The sequence below is a fragment of the Aulonocara stuartgranti genome (assembly GCF_965226115.1).
Source record: "Aulonocara stuartgranti genome assembly, chromosome: 22".
Taxonomy (NCBI): Eukaryota; Metazoa; Chordata; class Actinopteri; order Cichliformes; family Cichlidae; genus Aulonocara; species Aulonocara stuartgranti.
In genome coordinates, this window is record NC_138957.1 from 29416668 (window position 1) to 29438729 (window position 22062).

Below are 22062 nucleotides of genomic sequence, written 5' to 3' on the forward strand. Positions count from 1 at the left end.
ACGTCTTGAAATTAGATAAATATTATCTCAGATAAATAACAAAACATAACTTGCTACACAAAATACAAAAAGAGTGTGAAAAAAAGTACATCATTACTGCCTCCATAGGAATTAAGAGGCTAAGCAGCTGCTAATCAAATGCACTTGAATAGCTGATCATCAGCAAGTGTGAGCACCTCTATAAAAGTAGAAGTTTTGGCAGTTCCCTGCTCTGGAGCTTTCAGGTGTGTGTTAATGCAGTGCCATGGTGGAAGGACATCAGCAATGATCTCGAAGAAGCACTTGTTCCAACAGTCTTGGAAGTTTGTAAAGGATATTTCTAAACATTTTGAAGCTCATCATTCTACGCTGAGAAAGATTAGTCAGTCACAAGTGGAAAATACGTCATAGCGTTACTATGAGAGGACATCCCAGCAAATTTTCCCCAAGGAGTAATGCTTAGAGAAACTTTGATATATGAGCTACAGCTCAGACTCTACAGGCCTCATTTAGCTTGTTAAATGTTAAATTCTCAATTTGCTGTTCATACCGCCGTAGTGCAGGCAAAATGAAAGGGTGTTTGTTCAGGGTCTTAAAAATATTAGAACACACGCACACACACACAAACATCATGGAAACACCCCACTCTGCACAATCAGACACACATGCATCCCAGATGCATCACTGTAAAATAGTCTCTTTAAAAGAAAAAAAAAGATAACTATATAAATAAAGAACTGAGTAAGAAAGATAACTAATTAAAACTAATTCTAAAGACTGCTGGGTATAGTACTGTACATAACCAAATCAACAGTTCAGCATTCTAACAGCTTGTGGGAGGAAGCTGTTGGAGGCTTCCTCCAACAGCTATAACCGTTTGCCTGATGGCAACAGTTCAAAGAATTGAGGGGGTGTGAGGAGTCATTCACCATTTTCAGTGCACTGCTCCTGCTGTGGCTCTCGAAAAGCTCTTGGACAGAGGGGAGGGAAACTCCAAGGGCCTTCTGAGCTGCTCTAACTATCCTCTGCAGTGCTGTTTTGTCTGACATACTGCAGTTGGAATACCACGCTGATATACATGTACCGTATGTCAGAACATGCCTCTGTCAAAAAGTCCTGAGGATGCTGGAGGGGACAGAGGCTTGTTTCACCCAGTCCCTGCTGGGCCCATTTTCTGATCACTGAGATGCTCTTGTCCCAGCTCAGGTGCTTCGAGATCTGAACACCTAAGAACCTGATGTCTTCTACTCTCTCCACTGGGCAGTCGCTGATACTGAGAGGAGCGTGCTGGATCCGTATCTTCCAGATTATTCACTCTACACCAGCCCACAAGACGTTCAACTTCTTTCCTGTACATTGATTCATCATTTCTGCAAATCAGTCCCACCACTGTGATATCATCTTCAAACTTAATAACTAGGTTCCCCTCATATCTGGATACACAGTCATGTGTTAACAGCATGAACAACAGTGGCCTGAGAACACATCCTTGAGGAGATCCAGCGCTCAGCATGGTGGGTTTGGAGATGTTTCTCCCAAGACATGTGTGGTGTTCAGCCCCAGTAAGTGGAGTTTCTCTAGTAGTCTCTGTGGAATGGTGGTGTTAAACACTGAGCTAAAATAAATAATATGGAGTATGGCATAGGTCCAGATGGGGGATGTCTGAGTGCAAGGTGGTGGTTAATGCATCCTCTGTGGAGTGGTTAGGATGATAAGCAAACTGGAGCAGGTCAATTGATGCAGGAAGGGTGGCTGTGATGTGTGGTTTGATAAGCTGTTCAAAACACTTCATCACAGTTGGCGTGACTGAGGGAGATGTTAAAAATATCATTTAGGACATGTGCCAGCTCACCAGTGCAGTCCCTGAGCACATGTCCTGGGATGTTATCTGGACCTGCAGCTTTCCGTGGGTTGACCCTGGCTAGGGTCCTCTGGTATCTGCTGCACTTATGATAACAGCTGGCCCTGCAGATAATGGAGGAGAACCCACTTTCCCTCTGTATGTTCGGTTTGATGCCTGGAAGCATGCAAAGAAGTTATTAAACTTGTCCGGAAGAGAAGCATCATCTTTATTGACCCCTTGCAATTCATCAGTGCCTGTACTCCCTGCCATGTTCATCTGGTGTTTCCTGTCTCGCAGAGGTGTCTCTCGCAGACCTGGCCACAGGTAGAGCAGTCTCATGCTCCACCAGGGTCTCTGGTTGCCACGTGCAGTGAAGGCCTTAACTACAGTGACATCCTCTTAGCAATGTAGCTGTTTACTGCCTCTGCGTGCTCTATGTTTATCTGGTCTCCCTGCGAGGCTGCTGTCTTGAACACCCCCCATTCGGTGTTCCTAAAGCAGTCTTTAGTGCCGAGGCTGTCCTGAGGCTGCCAGATCCTGGTCTGTTTTCTCACTGGTCTGCTGCACTTCCAGAATGGTTTGTAAGCAGGCTCAAGCGTAACAGAAAGGTGATCAGAGTGGGTGAGGTGGGGGTTTGCTTATTATAAGTACATGGAGAGTACCTGTGTTGAAGAACAACGTCATGTCATTGCTCAAAGACATTTTGATAACAATCTCTTTCCTGGAAGGGGTTTGTTACTTTACATTTCTTTTAAATACCTTGAAGGTGTTTTGTTGGATTCAAGTCAGGTGAAATAGTTAAAACAACTTTTTTCTTTTTGTTCTTGAAACACTCGTGTGATTTTTGACAATGTGCTTTGGATGATTATTATGCTGAAATATTTCTATGATGTCAGGCTTCTGAAGGTAAACAGCGGTTTGGCATTCGTGATTCCATCTGTAAAGTCATGAGGACACCCTTCGAATTATTTCATATTTATGAATATTACACCCACTTTGGTGAATTTAATTAAGCAATCTTTCTATGCATTGTTTGGATTTTTTAAATAGACATAGTCTAAAGGAAAACGGGCCACCAAGAGACTGGTCTGTAATCTGTCAGTGAACTATGTTTGACATTATTATTATTATTATTATTATTATTATTATTATTAGTATTATTATTAGTATTATTATTATTTACTGTTTGCCAGTTTTAGATCTGTTTTCTTTTTATGGTTCAAGGCACAAATTAGTTGAATAGGAAATCTACAATTAATATAAGGTTGCAAGCATCATAAGGAGTTTTATTTATCATTGTTATGATCACAGAAAGTTTTGCAAACACTCAAAGACTGAAATGCGAAGCACTACTGTACGATATGTTTTATAAATGAAACGTGGAATAACATGACAATAACAGAATAACATGAAGACCACTTCAAGAGCACATTGTGCAAGTGGAGAATGATTGCACTTTAATGCAAATTTAATCCAACGGTCATGAAACGGTGTGAAAAAGTCAAAGGCTACACAAAGACCATATTTACTGAAGGACTGAACAAATGCAAAACGTGTATAACTTTGCATACTTTAGCTTTTTATAGCTCCACTTCTTCCTCCACATGTTCATCGCTAATTACGTCCCGTGTTCATGGAGCCATTATTTATCACGGTTTTTGACTCACTTTCGCTTTTGTTTTTAAATGCAGACATCTTGAAAATCTGATAAATGCAGCAAAAACTTCTTCCAGTCTCCTCCCAGTTTCAGGTGAGGGGCGGGACCCTGAGCACGTTATAAAAAGGTAGTGCGCGTCCCTGAACTGACAGTTTCCCAATCAACAGGTAAACAAAATTTTCTCACAGCAGGTGAGTTTTGTTCACTTAAATGTCACACTGGAAAATGGAAAATAAAATTTTTTAAAATAATATTTGTTTTAATAATTGTACATTTTACCACATATATTTATTCTATGGCTGTCAATAAATTTCAATGATATTTTTGTTATAAATAGTACTTTTGTGTCACGTGATTCACAATCGGTCGAGAGAGGGGCGCAGGTGAGGCAGCAAAGTAACCTGGGAGCTCTTCAGGATGGAGGTCAAGTGGAAGGCCGCAGCTCTCCTCTTCGCTCTTTGGTGTTGCTGCGGTAAGTTAAGTCAACTTCTATTCTAAACTCAGTTGTTTTAGCTCGCTGTTCACACTCGAGGAAAAAAGATTTCTCATGCGGTTTTAATTCAATTTTGCAGATGCTCAGCGCATAACCTCCGTGTCCCCACGCATAGGAAGCGTCAATGGAGCCACACGACTCACCATTCAAGGAGATGGTAGGAGATCCGTTATGAGGTTTAGAAGTAAATTTAAAAAGTAGTGTGGGCATTATTTTACTTTGTAAAACAAGTTATGATGGATTCTTAGATATAAGTCAATTTTAAGCTATTCTGTAGCTAAAAGATGCAGCTGAAGAAGATTTGTTAATGCAGTTGTAACTGTCCTGAGAGTCCTTGTGCCTGCTGGCCTGGTGGGATGATGCTGAAAGATGTGACTCTAAGCCTCAAAAACAATTACCTTCTGAGATTTTGTTGCCCCCTTTTTTCCCTTCCAGGTTTTGCACAGGAGCGGCAGTTCCAGCTGAATCCAGTAGACGACATGTTTGGAAACCGTGTGACCCTGGTGTCAAACACCCTGTCAGTCCCCTGTGATGTGGAGAGAGACTCCACACACCGCAACCAGATTATGTGCTACACCAGGTACAGTCCAGGCATACTTTAGCAGCACGTCTGTATTTACTTATTTCACAAGTTACTTAATTATTTCACAGGCACTTTATATTGTCACTTAAAGACCCTACAATAATACAGAAAAAAACCCAACAATCGGACGAAAAGCTATGAGCAAATACTTGGCAACAGCAGGATAAAAAACTCCATTTTAACAGGAAGAAACCTACGGCAAAGCCAGGCTCAGGGGAGGCGCAGTCATCTGCTGCAAGTGGTTGGGGGTGAGGGAAGGGAGACAGGAAATAAAACACTTTGCCTAAAATAAGTTCCCCTCTGAGCGCCCCTAGTCGTCCTTGTGAATAAAAGATTAATTAACTTTCTAGATAACTTAGCTATAATAGCTGTTGTTTAATACTGGTTAATTGATTAGTCCTTGCATATTGGCTCATTTTTACCAAAACTTTGTACTGTATGCATAATGTATGTATGTGTAATTGTATAGAATCTATATTTGCATATTATTGCATAAAGCTAGAAAGTGGAATTTTATTCCAGTTTTTCATTTTTTATATTACATTTAAAAATAACACAACACAACTTGTACAAACCCCCTGCAGAAGTACTCTGTAATATGAGTCTTAACACTGAGTATTTGTTTAGTTAGGAGTCTGGCTGTTGATGTTCAATATACTGAATATTATAATGATGGCTCTTTTTTAAAGCTACTTCCTGCATGTCATTGCCATCTAAAATCATTTCTTTGTCTCTCACAGACCCATGCCATATGATTATTATGAAATCCATGTCAGCGTGGATGGTGTTCCAGACAACAGCATGTGCCGTTATAGTTCGCTCTGCATCTTTACAGTAAGTCTGTGTGCAACACATACTTTCATTTATCTGTGTTTTGGATTTGTTGTGGTCATTGGTTTTTTTATCACCTTTACTTTAACTCTTTTCAGACTGTTTGGTATCGCACGCCTACTATTGAATCTCTGAGTCCAGTCAGTGGTCCTCCAGGTAACGTGTGTGCTGCATTCAGTTATTTTACTGAGTTCACTTTGAACTTTTGTTAAACCCACTCTAATGACATGGCAGGCACATTGGTGACCGTGTATGGACGTATCTTTACCGATGTATATGGAAGCAACACAGACTTGAGCTCAAATGGAATCAACGCCAGATTTCTGAGGTAGAAAATGTTAAAATAACTGAAATTGTATTTCTGTAAACCAATTAATCTTACCAAAGCAGCAAAAAGCAATTTTATAAAATGAAAAAAGGTCACGATTTGAAGATAATCTGTTAATATTCTGTAACAGATCCAGCCTCATCCATCAGTTTTCTTAAACTTTATTTGTACACCTCTGTAATCTTCTTTTTATTGCAGATCCTACATGGGAGGAATGCCTTGTGATCTGCTTAAACCCAACTCAGATGAACGGTAAGTTGTTCACCTGCGTGCTTTCTACATTGAATATATTCAGAGCACTATAAAAGAAAAGAAAAGTTATTTCATTTTTTGCACAATATATCTTAAGGTATAACCTCCAACTGGTTTCTCAATCTTCACAAATGGGATACATGAGCTGCAAAATGACGGGGACGTTTGTTGGTAGGCTGGCTTTCTTCACACTGAAATTACAGCTCTTCTTAATATATGTCACTTTCAAGTTTTCCAAACAACCCTTTAGTAATATATTGTGTATCCAACAGGTCATCAAAACCTGAGTTACATTCTTGATGCAGACTTTGGGAGGTAAAACACTTCAATTGTTTAATGTAAAATTTGTGGCTTCTGAACATTTTTAGCTGTTGCAGATGATAAACTGAAAATTGTGCTGAGAAGAAGCCATTCTTTTTTCTTTATAATCTGTAGGAGTCAGGCAGTGAAGAAGCTCTACAGGGTTTCAGCTTTGGGCAAGCTGTCCATGTTTCAGACCTTTGCAGGTACTTAGGAGAGCAGATATTTGTTGTTCACGATGATTCAGTTCTTACATTTAGTATTTATTCCTTGTTTTTGTCTTTTTCTTAGAGGTGACAGGGGTCTTTCCTTCAGAGGGTAGCATCATGGGTGGAACTCTGTTGACCGTTCAGGGTCGTTTTTTTGACGAAACTGATCAACCAGCACGCGTTCTCGTTGAAGGTAATCGTCACCATCGGAACAGAAACGCATAAAAACACTAACCAGCAACAGCCGTGTCAACTTGTTTTCAGCACAAAGTGTTCAGTATGAATGGATGAATGATACACGCGTTTCCACTAAACAAATTTCTATGTGTTGTTCAAACTACAAGGCACGCAAAGGTGATTATCCTTGTCAACACAGCAGCATGTCAGCATGCGTTGAAAACAAAACCACTGACTTGTCAGACAGCAGAGGAAATAACTTTCCAAAGCACAGAAGCACAGCACACCATGACAAAAATGCTGCTTTTCCAAGGGCTTTGTGAGTCAAGTAGTATGCTGCTGACTTTCAGTTATGGTACATATGCAATAATAATAGATGTGAGACTGTAACTGAACTGTAAGACCCAATATGTAGACAACAGATATGGAATCACCATTTAAAGGCATTCCTCTCCACAAAGATAACGATACAGATCACTAAATTCAGGTGTTTGCAATGCATTGGAAATGTATGTCAGCTGTGATGTGACACACAAATGATCAGTAACAGACTGGAGAGTGTAATGTGGAGACGAATTATTTTTTTTATGAGCTTTACAGTTAGAAAATATGAAACCAAACAGTAATTTATTCTCTAAGTATTTATATATTTGCATATTTGAAGTTATAGATGATTTTAAAGATGTTAAATGCAGAAATAGCCATTGAATTGTCAGCTACAAAACATTACCAGTTAGAAAATTGTACAAATGTATGATGGTAGAAAGAAACAAAGAAATAAAATCTAAGTGGTGATGGAAAAAAAACATATTTGCAGAAAAATATATTCATACATCGTAATAAATTAGATTTATATTTATTTTTAAATAAGTTACAAAATGACTAACGGGAAGAAATAAAAAATATATTAAACCAGCTGAAAAATAAGTAAAGAAAACCTACAACACACGTGAATTTTATAATAGATTATATTATTGTGTTTTTGTTTTAAAGGTAGACTTTTAAAGTTAAAGCTGGATTATAGGTGGCGGTTACATGGACTTAAATGTCATTGAAGTACCTTGATACTCATTGATGTACTTACATACAATACTTTGTATTAATTGTGCTTTCTACCACCGTCGAGTGGTTGTAAAATGTTTCAAAATTCTACATGTTAGGTAAATAAACCCCCCACATGAAAACATGCTTTATTCAGCTCTGCTGTTTTTTTCTGCATGTGTGTGTAAAGTTGATGTGAGCTAAAATGTACCTTTAGCCGCTGATGTTTGATATTTTTCCACAGGCCTGCCTTGTGAAGTCCAGAGTGTGGACGATGACAGAATCACATGCAAGACTGCAGAACACCAGATGAACAAGAACGCAGCAGTCTACCCGGGTGAGAACGTGTCGTCTCCTCTGATGTGTTTGTCTTTTAACCGGCACTTGTTTTGATCCATCCTGCCGCTGTCATACCGTGTAATTATCTAAGTAACACATGGGAATCTGTGGACAACTTGAAGAGTGGAAGAATTTAAAGTATCTATTTGTCAACAAATCTGCTGTCTTAGAGATTTCATCTTGTTCTTGTCACCTTTTATCAAGACTATGACTTTGATGTGCTGTGTGCTGGAATGAGATAATCATTCCAGCACAAACAATCACTTTAATCGTGCATCACAGAAAAGTTCTCAGTCACGATGACGTGAATGGAAAAAAACACACACGTGCCTTTTAATGTTTTTCAATTTCTACCACTGTTTCTATCAGGAACATAATCACCTTTAACTTTTCTTTAAATACACATTGGTTCCCTGGATGTTTTATCTTTGTCATATTTCAGCATACACAAACAGACCTAAAAACTGACTGTACAGGCAGGCTTAAATATAAAGCACACCCTTTACTGGTGGATAGGAAGCAATAGAAACTACAAAAAGTGAGAGAAGAATAACAAATCCATGCTATGTTTGCACAAAGGGCTAATTCGGGAAAGAAGACAGAGCTGTGAAAACACACATATCCAAGTAATTCAGGTGATTAAACAAGAGGAAACCAAATATAAGACATAAATGACAAGTAACTAGTAAACAAATAGTGAAAGCCATAACTAAATGGGGAAATACAGAAACATAAAATAACTTTCTGTAGCAGAAGAGACACAGGAGGATGAAACACTGAAGGAATAAATTAAAATAACAGAAGCTGGAAGTAAACACTCAAAACTGAGGCCAAGGAATAACATCAAGATGAAAATCTACACAGTAAGACAACTAATAACCAAACATAAAAATATTTAATAATAAATACAACTTGAAAGTCCCAAAACTGAAAGCTCTGGTGGTGACATCACCGTATCGAAGAGGTGGCTGACACAAACACATTGTAGCATATGAAAGGTCTCCAAGTTCTATCAGTGAAGACCAGATCCTGATCCACAGCTGTGTACTTCACTTAAATATTCATAGAATGAAGGTTAAATATTGTATTAAAGTTATTTGTACAAAGTCCATGTTGAGTCTGAGGGGGTCGGTTAGGAATTCGGGTGATCTGTTATGACCCATATACCATCTTAATCTTTAACGACTTGTTATTTATTGTTCCTTTGCTGTAAAATTTGCTTCAAGATGCACAAAACTTATTTAAATGGATTACCAGCTTCTGCATTTACCAAATATGTATTTCAAAAAAATGCTCTTGACAGATTAATCAGATCTGGGCTATGAGGAGATACTGTCATATTATTGTCCAAAAAAAAAAAATCCTTTCACCAGAGATTGGTGAGATCTGATGATAAAAAATAACTCACCTGTCCTTTGTGTTAAAACGGGGTCAAAAGGCAGCCGTACCGGCTCGCTGCATGCTTGCCTTTTCTGTTTTTATTTGCTTTGCGTTTTCCGTGTTTGTCTGATTCAGGCCAGTCTGGTTTTCATCTGTCGCCACTGGGATTTTATTTTGTAACACTCTGTTGACTTTTCAGTATTTGAAATGAGTTCATGTTTTTCATTATTTACTTCGTTTGTAGCTTTTCTCACACTTGTAAGCCTTTTATCTTACTGTTGTTCATCTTGACTGATTTTAGTATTTAGCTCAGGGACAAAAGCAGTGTGGCCCTGAAATACATTAACATTGTTGCTGATATTAGTCTATTGATTGCTTTTATCATAGATTATTATGCTAATATGCCATCTCTTTGGCATTTCATTTTCTTTCCTTGATTAAGCGACTAACTGTTTTTGCATACCTCATTTTTACTTTTTATGTGAAGGCGGAAGAGGCTTGAAAATGGAGGTGTGGAACAACTCGCGGCCCTCTTCTCTCAGCAATATTTGGAGCTACAACAAGAACACAACTGGCTACTGGTCTCAGTGGATCGACTCCATGCCCTACGTCTTCCCCAGAGAAATGGATTACTTCACCACACGATTTACAGGCTTCTTTGTCCCTCCTGCCACCGGCAACTACACGATATACTTGAACTGTGATGATCGATGTGATCTCTATCTCAGCAACTCGAGCCGCCCTGAAAATAAGGTGTGACAAGATTTATTTTTTTCAAATCACAGTACAGTTTACTGTTCTTAAGTGATAATAATTTCCTAAATCCTTTACTTCAGGTTAAAGTTGCATATCAGCCATATTATGTCATTGACTACACACAACTGGCGTCACAAAAGTCACAAGTACTGGCCTTGGAGAAAGACAAACCGTAAGCCTGGCAGCCTGCAGCTTTATTTACCCCAAATCATTCATCCAAAGTATGCCAAAGATTTTATAGGCATACCTAAAATAACTATAAATGTTTTGTTTTAGGTATTACATGGAAATTCTTCAACAGGAATATGGCGGTGCAGCTACCATAAACTTGGGATTGTTCCAAGGGGAGAGTTCCTACACAGAAGACCAGACGGATGATGCTGTCAATGAAGTCCAGGACATTGGTGCTGATTACGACGTGTTTGATGAGGAGCAGGTACAGCACGTGGTAGCTACACCTTTCAGAGGTGTCATACGCCCTTACCTAAGCCTGATATCAGACTAGTGTATATAGTAATGTACTGTAGGTATGACGTTGCAACACTGTTTGTAATGCTTTAAAGTTACAGGTGACAGTGAAGGTTGCTCATTATTTGTTGTTCTAGCTATATCAATAGTTGTCTAATGGAAGCCTAGTCTAAGCTACTTCCAGCTATTTTATTAGAAATAAATCAAATGACCAATATATTCACACAGCTAAATATAATAAAGTTCTGCTGAGTCCAATATATTTTCATGGGTGTGATGAAGACCACTCAGAATGCTTCAAAATGTCTTCAAACTATATGTTTTGGTATTTTATTTGCCTGGAAGACCTCTAATGGCAGAAATGCTGTGAATGTACAACTCATCCAAAAATATCTGCAAGTCCTCCAAAAGATGTAGTCGGACGTTTGGGTAAATAAACAGGAGCATGTTTGGTTAGTTAGCTTAGAAAAAAAAAAATAGAAAGATGAGATACAGTAACATGCTACAGGTTTGAGCATTAAATAGTGTTACTATATCCCCCTCTGTTGGACAGAGCTAGGCTAGGTTTGCTCCTGTTTTGCAAAAGTTGCAAAGTGCATGGGAACACCTCTGATCTTGAATTGGATAAGCTGAAGAAAATAGATGGAATGATGTTTTTCATAGCTTTGTGCCTCATTTCTGCACATTTTCACTGTTAACCAGGTGGTTACCTTTGACATGTGGCCCGCCAATGTGGCTGGAGTCAAGGAAGTCCAGAACGTGACTGTGAGCAGCAGCTGTTCTGACGCAGTCTGTAGTAGCGCCTTCTTCAGCCTCGGCTATGGACGTGCCATGACTGGTAATGTGAAAAACACTGAGTAAACTTGGATTTGGTAGCCACAAAAAAACTTGCATATCTTGGTCCAATTTGATGGAACCCCAAAATACACGTTGTTTCTTCATCTTTGCCTCGTTTAGCACCGATCGCAGTCAGCGCTTCAGCAGCTGAGGTAGAAACAGCCTTGAACGGCCTGTGGTCCATCAAACCCGACAAAGTCATGGTCACCAAACAACAAAGCAGCGAAGGGTCTCACTTTATAGTCACTTTCAATTCTGACAGAGGTATGAAGAACCAAAGTGAGGCGGATGCATAAAATAATTAAAAAGAGTAAGCTTGTGTTGAGCTTTGCAACTGACTTTCTGTTGGGTGTTAAATTTGTGCGTTTTTCTCTCTTGGCTTGTAGGTGACTTTGAACCTCTTCACTTTGAGGTTTTTGGTTCGGACACCAACATCACTGTTGCTGAGGTTACCAAGGGGAGGGGCAACATGAAAACCTTCACTCTGCTCTGGGGAGGAATCCCTACAAAGCCCATCCCCTTCAATGCATCCAAATCTGAGGTCTGTATTGTAAAAAAAAAAAAAAAAGAGTCCAGTGACCGTCTCAAGTTTAGCTTTTTTTTTTTCTTGTCATATTATTCACAGACTGATTAGGATGAAGATTGTTGCTGAAAATAACTATCAAAGATCCTGCAAAAACTGAATTTTTACAGTTTTGTTAAAGGTGTGATGTCTTGAGGTAACTAATGCCCAGCTTGTGTGAACAGGTTCAGTCGGCTCTGGAAGACCTGATGAAAGCAGAGTGTCCGGGGGAGATCTTGAGTTTTGAAGGCACTGATGTGAAATACTTCAAAGACTTTGAAAATGACAATTCGCAGGTTTGTGGGGACAAATAAAAATACTAAAACAGAAAAGAAATGTCTGTAAGTCTGAAACAGAAAACTGTGAGAAATGATTTCTTAAATTTTTAGAGAATTTGATTGTGGATTCTCAGTTTTCTGCTTTTTTCCATTCATCAGTTCAATATTGCAAACGAAGGCACGCCTGTAGATCACTCTGGATTCTGTGGCCGGTGGTCGCTGAAGAACGCCGAGATCCTTTTCAAGGACAGCTACACAACAGAGTCTGGAGATACATATGGACCGGTTTCATTGGACAAGCACCCAATGGTAAAATCAATCATTTATGTATTTATTGTTAATGGCATTGTGCAGCTACCTTTTTCACAAATATTCATTTAATTTTCTTCCAGCTTTGCTTTGCATACAAGGGAATGTTGAAAGATGAAGTTGGAATGAGGTTCACTTACCGGGACAGCAAAGGCAAAACGCTAACACTCACAACAAAGATCAACACTATCTTCAACAAGGGCTCCAAGTCAGTGCTAAGTCCTAAAAGTGCTTTTGATTTATCCAAAATGTGCAAAGATACTAATTACATATCGGTGCAGCGTGTAAATAAGATATTTTCTTCACAGATGGAGTTACAAATGCATGAATCTGCAAAGTTCTCTGCAGACACAATACATTGGGAGCAGATACAGTCTGCTGGAGTTCTACCTGTACAAGGATACTTCTGGTGAAGATTTCTACATAGATGTCGTTCATATTGGAAAGATGGCCACTGCAATTGATGAAAATGGTACAGAGTTGGATAGTACTTATTGTTTAATTGTACAGACAGTATTCAAATATCTTAATATTCTGCTTTATGTTGTTACATATTTCTATCCTACCGTTTTGCAGAATACCTTTAAATGTATAACTTTGATGCCTGTACAGGGAGTCTTAAACACTTGTTTTCTCCCTAATTAAATATTGATAAACTTAATTTTCCTCATTTTTTATTGCACAGCTGTTCCTAACAAGAGGAGGCCCGCTCCTTTTGAGGATTCTGGTCGGTCCTTCGAGTTGATCTCCGTCAGCAAACATGCATCATCTGCTTCACGGATCAGCTATGAGATCAAAGCCACACCTCTAGACTGTGCATTTGATTTTCCACTGCTAGGCGTTGGCTTCCTGCAGGTAGGATTTAGATGTGTTAATTTAGATGTGTAAAATAGAAATATTGAATAAGAAGTCATTAGATTTCTGGAAATCACAAATGTAACGTCGGTTCAGTTCAGGTTGGCTTCGTTGTTAAAAGTCAGCAGACTAGACTAGAAGACTAGAAGCTTAGGTTTAGCAAGCTAACCTATATTCTTAATGCAACTGGGAAATTTTCAGGCCTTTTATTGTGGCTATCAAGGCAAAGATTTTGATTTCTGACTTCTTGTTATTGTTCAAAAAAGGAGATAAATCTAAACTACATTTTCACCAAGTATTAGTTATCTGATGCACTTTGGCAAATGTCTTTTTGACTCTGCGCTTAGACTTTTTACCTGCATCCAAACAATGCCTGTTAAGATGTGATTGCTTAATAGAAACTATGCTACAAACAGAAAACCAAAAAGCACAGGTTATATACATCATGTCTTGTCCCTGTCCTACAATGCTGTACATATCCAAGTGCAGAATCTGAATTTGTTTTCTTGGTCTGCAAATAATGAGAACAATTTTTGGCCGTTGAAATCCTAACTTTTTGTTAAAAATATATATATATATATATATATATATATATTGTGTTGCTAAAATTAAACGGGAGAAGAAGGGGCTTTCCCAGTCACGCCAGTACTGTGGGATCTTATTGGAGTAACCGTATGAGTTTAGGCTTGTTGGCTTGTGTTTCTTGGAAAACAAATCCACACAAAGAAAGGACAGAGGCTAAAAGTTAAGCCTGCATTCCTGTGCTATTGTGTTACGGTGTCTACGGATTGTCTCAATAAAACAAACCAAAAGATGATAAAGGAAGAGTGAGTAGATATAAAGTTTCAAAATTGCCTCAGTAACAGTATTTTGAAACCAGATGTCCTGCTTAAGAGATCAGTGTTGCCTCAGCAATGTGAATGAAAGCAGTAGAAATGTACAGTGACCTGCAGCCACGCGTGCGATATAAGTTACAGTACAGAGAGGCACCTTAATGATCCTGTATGCGTGTCATGCCTCCACCTGCTCTACAGTCATTATTTGGCTAACAAATTAAAGCAGAAGCAGCACCAAAGCATAATGTCAGCTATTTCAGTTAAAGCTGACATTAATCTTTGCGCAGTTTATGTGGGTTTTCTGCTTCATGTTGTTTTAACAGGTGTTCTTTTCCCATTTAAAATCCAGCTTGTAGAACCACATTTAGTAGCAATAAGATGAAGGGTTCACATTTGACTGTTATACAGAATAGTTCATGATTACCTCAAAGACTGCATGGCGCCCAGTCCTGTGGCTGCAAAACATGATCCCAAATCATCACCCCTCCACCAGTGTGCTTGAGAATTGGTATGGGGTGTTTGTACCCATCCAAAGAAGCCATACTTGTTCAGTCTTTTTTTAATAGTACTGCCATGACATTTAATATTTACCATGCCAACTGAGGTGTACTTCTTGGTTTTACTTTTTTTAATACTTTTCTAAGCACTGCACAGTCGAACTGTGGTTTGAATTTCAATTCAATTCAATTTTATTTATATAGCGCCAAATCACAACAAAACTCGCCTCAAGGCGCTTCATAGATACAGAGAAAAGAGGGGCGGGGCCATCTGCTGCGACCGGTTGGGGTGAGAGAAGGAAAACAGGATAAAGACATGCTGTGGAAGAGAGACAGAGGTTAATAACAGATATGATTCAATGCAGAGAGGTCTGTTAACACATAGTGAGTGAGAAAGGTGACTGGAATGGAAAAACTCAATGCATCATGGGAATCCCCGCAGCCTACATCTATTGCAGCATAACTAAGGGAGGATTCAGGGTTACCTGGTCCAGTCCTAACTATATGCTTTAGCAAAAAGGAAAGTTTTAAGCCTAATCTTGAAAGTAGAGATAGTGTCTGTCTCCCGAATCCAATTTGAATTTGGGAAGATTTTGGAATTGTGTTAACACGTACCTGAATGCCACAGACTGACAAAACCTTTAAGATGAGATAAGATAAGATAAGATAAGATAAGAAGAACTTTATTTATCCTGAGGGAAATTCTTTCGTCATAAATATACAGAGGAGGTCACACTTGTTGATGATCAGTTAATCAATGGATTTGATTAGCAGCATCTGGATGCTACTTACTATCTTATTTCCTTTGAAAACAGTGAGTGAAATTCTTGTGACAGGATGTATTTACAGAATAAAGCTAGTTTACGCTGCTCATTAACATAAGTAAAGTAAATGCAGAAAAGTTAAAAAACAGCATACATCATATTGGCATTTGAACCAAACATACAATATAATGAGCACAACATCCAGAGAGTCCTTTAAACACTGTCCCACTGTCCCACAATGAGCTTAAAGTGAGTTCACTAATGATCCATTTTATGTTGATAAAAAAGGCCTTAAACCTGGCACACACTTTACAACCAGGATTAAGGTTGTAATCCTGTGATATCAACACAAATTGAAATGTGTTGATATTTTTTCTCTCCACTGTCTTTTGAAGATGTCCAACAACAGTGAGGACGCGGCTGAGTTTAAAGAAGGAGCTACCACAGTGACCATCGCCCGCCCTCACCGAGCCTCCCCTCCTCTGAACGGCACTTTTGATGCGATGATTTACGGTGGTCGAGCTGAAGGTAGCGCTGACAGACATTAGTAGAATTTGCATTGTAACAGCTGCCTTGCCTGCATCTGCGGTGTTCCACAGATAGGATTATCCAAATGGTTCAATTCTGTGTGACCTATAACTAATTACTGACTTCCACGCTACTCGTATGCCATTGTTGCCATTGTGAAGGATGACAGGTTGACATTAATCCAAAGTAAATGCACAAAAGCTCTTTTTAAAAGTTTACAAAGCTTCTGAAGGCTCAAAGAGAAAGAAACAGGGAGCTGAAGCTTCAGGTAGTGTTAGCTCTGTAACGTTATGTCTGCGTCTCTGAGGTTCACAGATGAAAAACTAATGACTTATGGTGTTTATTCTTAGATTAACGTTAGATTAAAAACATAGCACTCTAGAATCAATACATCTGCTATAGCTTCAGTTATTACTTTACCACTTTTCCACTTTGAATTCTGCTTTGAGTGTTTCTGTGATATATAAAATAGTGAAGTACTGCAGCTTCATGAGGGGAAACCTAATAGATGTGGTACAAATATCATTCATTTTGGGATATCTTTACATGGCTATCATTAAAAATGACAAAACAAGTCCTTGTTTTTAGGTTTATCTGTGGACATCAGTGAGGAGGACCTGAAGTATGCCCTAGAGGGAATTGCAGGGATGGGCCAGGTCACCGTCCAAAAGTCTGGAACCTGCAGACGTCCCCAGTGGAGCGTTAAGTGGCTCACAAAGCCAGGAGACCAACCTCTGATCCAGGTCTGACTGCACCGCTTCCTGTTGTGTTTGTGTTCCTTTATGTCTTTGCTCTTTTACCGTTTCTCTATTAAAATGTAAATTTCATTTCCCATCAAATGTATACGTTTGATAGGAAAGGCTACTTTTTCTCTAATAAAGAAAACCGCATGAAAGACCAAAACTGCCCAAATCGAGAATAAATAGAAATAAATGAAGATCTCCATCAATAACATAGTATTAAAAATGAATGTAGACTTTGTGTATAGTGACTTTTTTCTGCTAGATTAGCTAACAGCTTCATTTCTGTAATGATCTCCTGACTCAAAGCAGTCATGTGCTCTGTGACCCCAAAACACTGAATTACAGTCTGCTCATTTGCATTTTTTAAAGCAGAAAATGCATAAATAAATACAATTTGTGGAATATGCTACAGAAAATTAAATAAAAAGAAATGAACACCATATTAGCTAAATGAGGCGCTAATAGAAGTAAAAATTAATGAATGATAAAATGTTAATAAATATTAATTTATGTCACAGTTTTAAAATTTTAAACTTAGTATATTTCATTATTACATTTTATATTTTCTGGTGCATTCACTGACGTGACTTTTTGATTTTGGCACTTTTCTATAAATGTTGCTTAAAATTACTATTGTGATACAACATTAGATACCTGGAAATATCCATATTAGTAACAAAAGCTTCAATGACATGAATCCGTCATAACAACATGTACATAAAAGGTATAAACATACATCATACATTGTGATTTTCACTCGCTACAGTTCGATTACTCGTCAGTTGTCGGGGAAAATGTCATTATTTCGGCCACGGAAACACGAAAGGGAGGTCTGTGGATTCGAAGCCTGACAGGAGACTTTTTCCGAGTGTGGGAAAACAAACCACAGGTACGTCTGCGAATCAAAAAGCCTCCAGGCCAGGTGGTTTTAAGTTTCAAGTTATGTGTGTCCAACCGTCTGCTATAGCTACAGCTAATCTGTTAATGTGTTTTTGTTAGCGTGCATCCTGTAGAGCAAGTTTTGTTTTTTCTGTTTGCATAAAGCTGATGTATTGTTATATTCCGTGACTGCAGGCAGCATGTTTGACAGCAGTCTTTAATAACTGTCTCGTTATGACCGCTTGCAGGTGGAGGTTCAAATCAACGGCATCCCATCAAAGTGTTCTGGTGACTGCGGCTTTATATGGTCCGAAAAGAAAACTCCAGTCGTGACAGGAATCAGCCCTTCGCAAGGTGTTCAGTTCATCACCAAGTTACTGTTACCTGCTGTACTTTGTAACTTTAGTTCCTTTGACTCTGATCTCTTTGCACATTTAACTTTAAAAAAAATTTATTTTGTTTTAAAGTAATAAAATAAAAATGATAGTTATGATTAATAAAGAATAAATGAATTATAGAATAGATGCACAGAAATGACACAGTGAGTCAGAACTAATGTGAAGCTTAAAAAGCTGGTGAGTCTGGATTTAAATGCTGTTTGTGATGCAGTTGAACTTATCTGAAAATGGAGACAGTTGTGGAGTTTAGGAGCTCCAGCTTTGAACAAAACACCCACTAGTGAAGGGTTTGTTATCCAAAACTTGTCAATCAACACCAGTTTTTGACAGTATTCGTATAAAGCCTGTTGTCAGTCTCATATTATTTGATCAAGTCCTGGAAGTTTTGTAAATTATGCCGTGTGTTTTTATGCCGTACTGTATGGTGAAGGCAGCTTATATAATTTAATATAATGTTTCAGGTTCTAATGGTCTGGGGACTCTCTTAACTGTCACTGGGACTGGCTTCAGCAGTGAAAATGCTTCCATTATGGTGGGAAAGGCCAGGTGCCACGTTGAAGCAACCACAGGTGAGTAAAGTTATTTTTGAGAAGTGAACATTTTACTCTAGGTTCTCGTTAAGATAACTCAGATGATACTTGTCTCCAGGAGACTAACTATAACGTGGGAAATATATTTCAGCTACCACTCAAGTATGCAGACTTGGCAGCACCAGTGCCGGCACCTACCCAGTGTTAGTAAGCTTCCCCTCTCTGGGCGATTCACGCTTTTCAGACAGAAACTTCCTCTTTACCTACCAGCTCATCGTGTCTTCTTTCGTCCCGCTCTCTGGAAGCGTTGCAGGTACAACCACGATCCTCTATGTGAGCCATGAAACACCTAATTCTGCGAGACAATTATTGTTTTATTTTTTCCTCAGGAGGGACTCTGCTGACAGTGAGAGGCTTTGGCTTCAGCCAGAACGCTACAGTTACTGTTGGCAGTGCAGAGTGCACACTGATTGATTCAACTGACACTGAACTGAAATGCAGAACACCAGCAGTAAGTCCCCACACTGCAAACTCATTTTTATACACAGTGTTTACCTGCAATAGCATGCAAATAAAATAGCTGTCGTGTAGTGTGCTGAGAACGGAGTAAAAAGTACATGAGCAGAAAACAAGAAGATGCAAACTGGAATATCCAGAGTTGGTAGAAATTAGTCAAATAATTTCATATAATTTCATATTTAATTATCCAATCCAACATCCAGATCTGTAGTTACATTGCATTATTTAAAAAAGACTGTAACACTTTTTTAGGTACACTAAGAATCTAAATTTAATGTGAGTACTTGCTGGATCATGCATAGTAATTACAAGACATAATAAAATAAAAACAAATATAAAAAGCTTGAAGCTTTCTTAGGATGTTTTAAAAATGTTTATATATCAGTGATTTTTTTATTTTTTTTGTTGAAGTTAATCCAGCAATGAGAATTGAAATTTAAACTCGGGCTTTAGCCACTGACGTATTAAGTGACTTACAAAATTTCTTTACGGTCAAGTAAATGCATTGGAGTCGCTATTAACTTGTTCTTTTCACTAATTTTCCTATTAAAACTATTTCAAATGACACTTTGCGTGGCTACTATAATATATATAGCATATGTATCATTGTGTTAATTTTTGTAGTCAGTCAGACGTCACTAACTACTGCAGTCCTTTCTTGTGATGTAGCGTACTGACAAAACTGTTAAATGCATTAACACAACAGAATATTTGAGTAACATTTGTTATAAAGAAATAAGTTCATACTACGTTCACCACCAGGCCATTGGTCATATCAGACAGAGTATGCCCAGAAATGACATAGTTAGTTATATAGTCTTGTCATAATAAAACTTACATAACTTAATGTTATGTAACATTATATTATTTCCCGTCTTTAGCTCTGAATAAGGTACTTACTTTTATTAAAATGCTTATTTCAGGGAGCTGTGGGATCACAGACGGTCACGGTGTTGATGGGAAACATGAGTCAGACGGCCATCAGCTCCTTCACCTACGATAATAACCTCACCCCACAGATCACAGGCCTGAATCCCCTGACCACCACTGTGATTGGTAAGCAGCTCCTTTTTTATGCTGAATGGAGCTGTTGTGTTTATGCATCAAATAACCTTTAACACAACTATAGAGATTGTATGATTCATTTAAGTAAAGATTAATGAGTTTAATGAGGATGAAGGTGGGTTTTGTCCTTTAAAGGTTACTTTCAGTCCTAACTGTCTGCTTCCCCTTTGTGCTTGAAAAGAAAAGGATTCAGTGTTTCTTCATTGAATTTCAAGCCTCTTCATACACAAAGTAAACCACATATAGGCACAGTGCCTTTGTTATTATTCAGTTAGTGCTATGAAAACAGTGAATCCAGAAAATATTGAAGGCTTATGTATTTTTGTCAGTAACTTTTACACAGGACAGGTTACATCACATGAAATGTGTCCTTGAATATATGAACACAATGTATTTTAATGGCAGAGAGAGCCAAAATGTTGACGTGTGCTGTGTGTGCTGTCTGGGCTTTGTTGCTCAGAGCTGGCATGTTTCTGACCTGTCAACAGCAGCTGAAAGCGTGTGTAGAAACCTCAATTGTTATAGTCTTGAGTTGTGTAATGCTGATTTGCAGGTTTACCCAGTTTTAGCCTTTTAAAGCTTTCTTAAGCTTGAGAATCTTGGCTCAGGGGGCTAGCGAGGCTTACCGTCTAATTATACTAAACAACTAGGAAGAAATGACGCTAAAAGAATTTCTATTAATCTGCAGAACAACCCGTGACATTCATGACATACAATGAGAGCCAACGAGGTGACAAGTGCCAGTCATCTTGGCACTTTAATGACAGAGGCTGCTACGTTGGAAAAATGAGTTGGCATACTTGTTTGTCTTTCTTTGTGCAGGCCACCGAGTTCTCACCATCCAAGGTTTGAACCTCGGGCAGCAAGACAATGACAGCATCGTGCTTGTAGGAAGGAGGGAATGTGTCACTGTGCTTTGGACGGAAGCAAACATCACCTGTCTTCTCCCTGTGCTGCCACCTGGCATGCATGAGGTGGACGTACAGGTTGGGAACAATGGCTACCCCCAGACGAGGTACAGCGTCTGTCAAAGATACACTGAGTGATTTGGAAGTACTATCACGGGTTCATCTTTCGCGTGCAAAAATGAAAGACTGTTGAATTGTTTTCTCACGTGTCAGATGGGCCCAGGCGCATTCTGTGAGGGTCAGATACAAACATTGTTTTATATTTGTTTTTTCAGTCAATATACACTGTATAGACTGCGCCAAGGTTCCTGACACTAGAGTTTGATCCCTTCAAAGGAGTAGAAAATAAGTAGGACAACAATAAACAAATAATATGATAATAAATACACAAAAAGTGGAGCATGGTTTATTGCAGACAGAGACAGGATTTGGGGTTGATTTGAAAATGTGATTAAAATCGAATTAAATAAATAAATATCGCTCTCTAGATGTATCTATATCTATCTATGTATATACAGTGGGACTCACGGGAGTTACGTTCTAAAAAATAAACCTGCGATAGGTGAAATCTGCGAAGTAGCCAACTTTATTTTTTACAATTATTGTAGATGTTTTAAGGCTGTAAAACCCCCCACTACACACTCCAGTGTTATAGAATGAAACCAAAGGCACCCGCGGTTGCCTTTGACGATGCAAAACGTTTCAGTGTTGTGTTTGTTGGGGAGAAGACTTAAAAACATGCAGTACAGCACTTCAGAGTCACACTGCGGGCAATCCAAGATTTATGTAAATTTGCTTAACGCAATTATTTACGAAGCTTAACGCATTCTGTACTGTACAGGAGATATGGCACGAGATTGACTAAAAATGGTCTACAGCCAATCAGGACGCAGAACACAATGCGCTGTAAAAAATAAA

The 22062-nt window shown here is 38.6% G+C and overlaps 1 protein-coding gene across 1 annotated transcript in view; it reads left to right on the top strand.

The window, feature by feature from the left end:
* The first annotated feature begins 2963 nt into the window (after positions 1-2963).
* pkhd1l1.1 (PKHD1 like 1, tandem duplicate 1) overlaps positions 2964-22062 on the top strand; it is a 44256-nt gene continuing 25157 nt past the window's right edge. The window contains exons 1-33 of the mRNA XM_082522531.1: positions 2964-3670; positions 3817-3951; positions 4052-4129; positions 4408-4552; positions 5296-5389; positions 5485-5542; positions 5621-5714; positions 5913-5966; positions 6064-6137; positions 6239-6281; positions 6402-6472; positions 6558-6668; positions 7938-8030; positions 9900-10165; positions 10249-10340; positions 10445-10604; positions 11339-11474; positions 11594-11737; positions 11860-12014; positions 12221-12331; positions 12473-12622; positions 12706-12830; positions 12931-13094; positions 13308-13477; positions 15970-16102; positions 16691-16845; positions 17612-17734; positions 17973-18078; positions 18584-18691; positions 18804-18965; positions 19042-19163; positions 20095-20227; positions 21059-21251. Coding sequence (XP_082378657.1) covers positions 3897-3951; positions 4052-4129; positions 4408-4552; positions 5296-5389; positions 5485-5542; positions 5621-5714; positions 5913-5966; positions 6064-6137; positions 6239-6281; positions 6402-6472; positions 6558-6668; positions 7938-8030; positions 9900-10165; positions 10249-10340; positions 10445-10604; positions 11339-11474; positions 11594-11737; positions 11860-12014; positions 12221-12331; positions 12473-12622; positions 12706-12830; positions 12931-13094; positions 13308-13477; positions 15970-16102; positions 16691-16845; positions 17612-17734; positions 17973-18078; positions 18584-18691; positions 18804-18965; positions 19042-19163; positions 20095-20227; positions 21059-21251 — 3878 coding nt within the window. The 5' untranslated portion in view covers positions 2964-3670; positions 3817-3896. The remainder of the gene's footprint in view (positions 3671-3816; positions 3952-4051; positions 4130-4407; positions 4553-5295; positions 5390-5484; positions 5543-5620; positions 5715-5912; positions 5967-6063; positions 6138-6238; positions 6282-6401; positions 6473-6557; positions 6669-7937; positions 8031-9899; positions 10166-10248; positions 10341-10444; positions 10605-11338; positions 11475-11593; positions 11738-11859; positions 12015-12220; positions 12332-12472; positions 12623-12705; positions 12831-12930; positions 13095-13307; positions 13478-15969; positions 16103-16690; positions 16846-17611; positions 17735-17972; positions 18079-18583; positions 18692-18803; positions 18966-19041; positions 19164-20094; positions 20228-21058; positions 21252-22062) is intronic.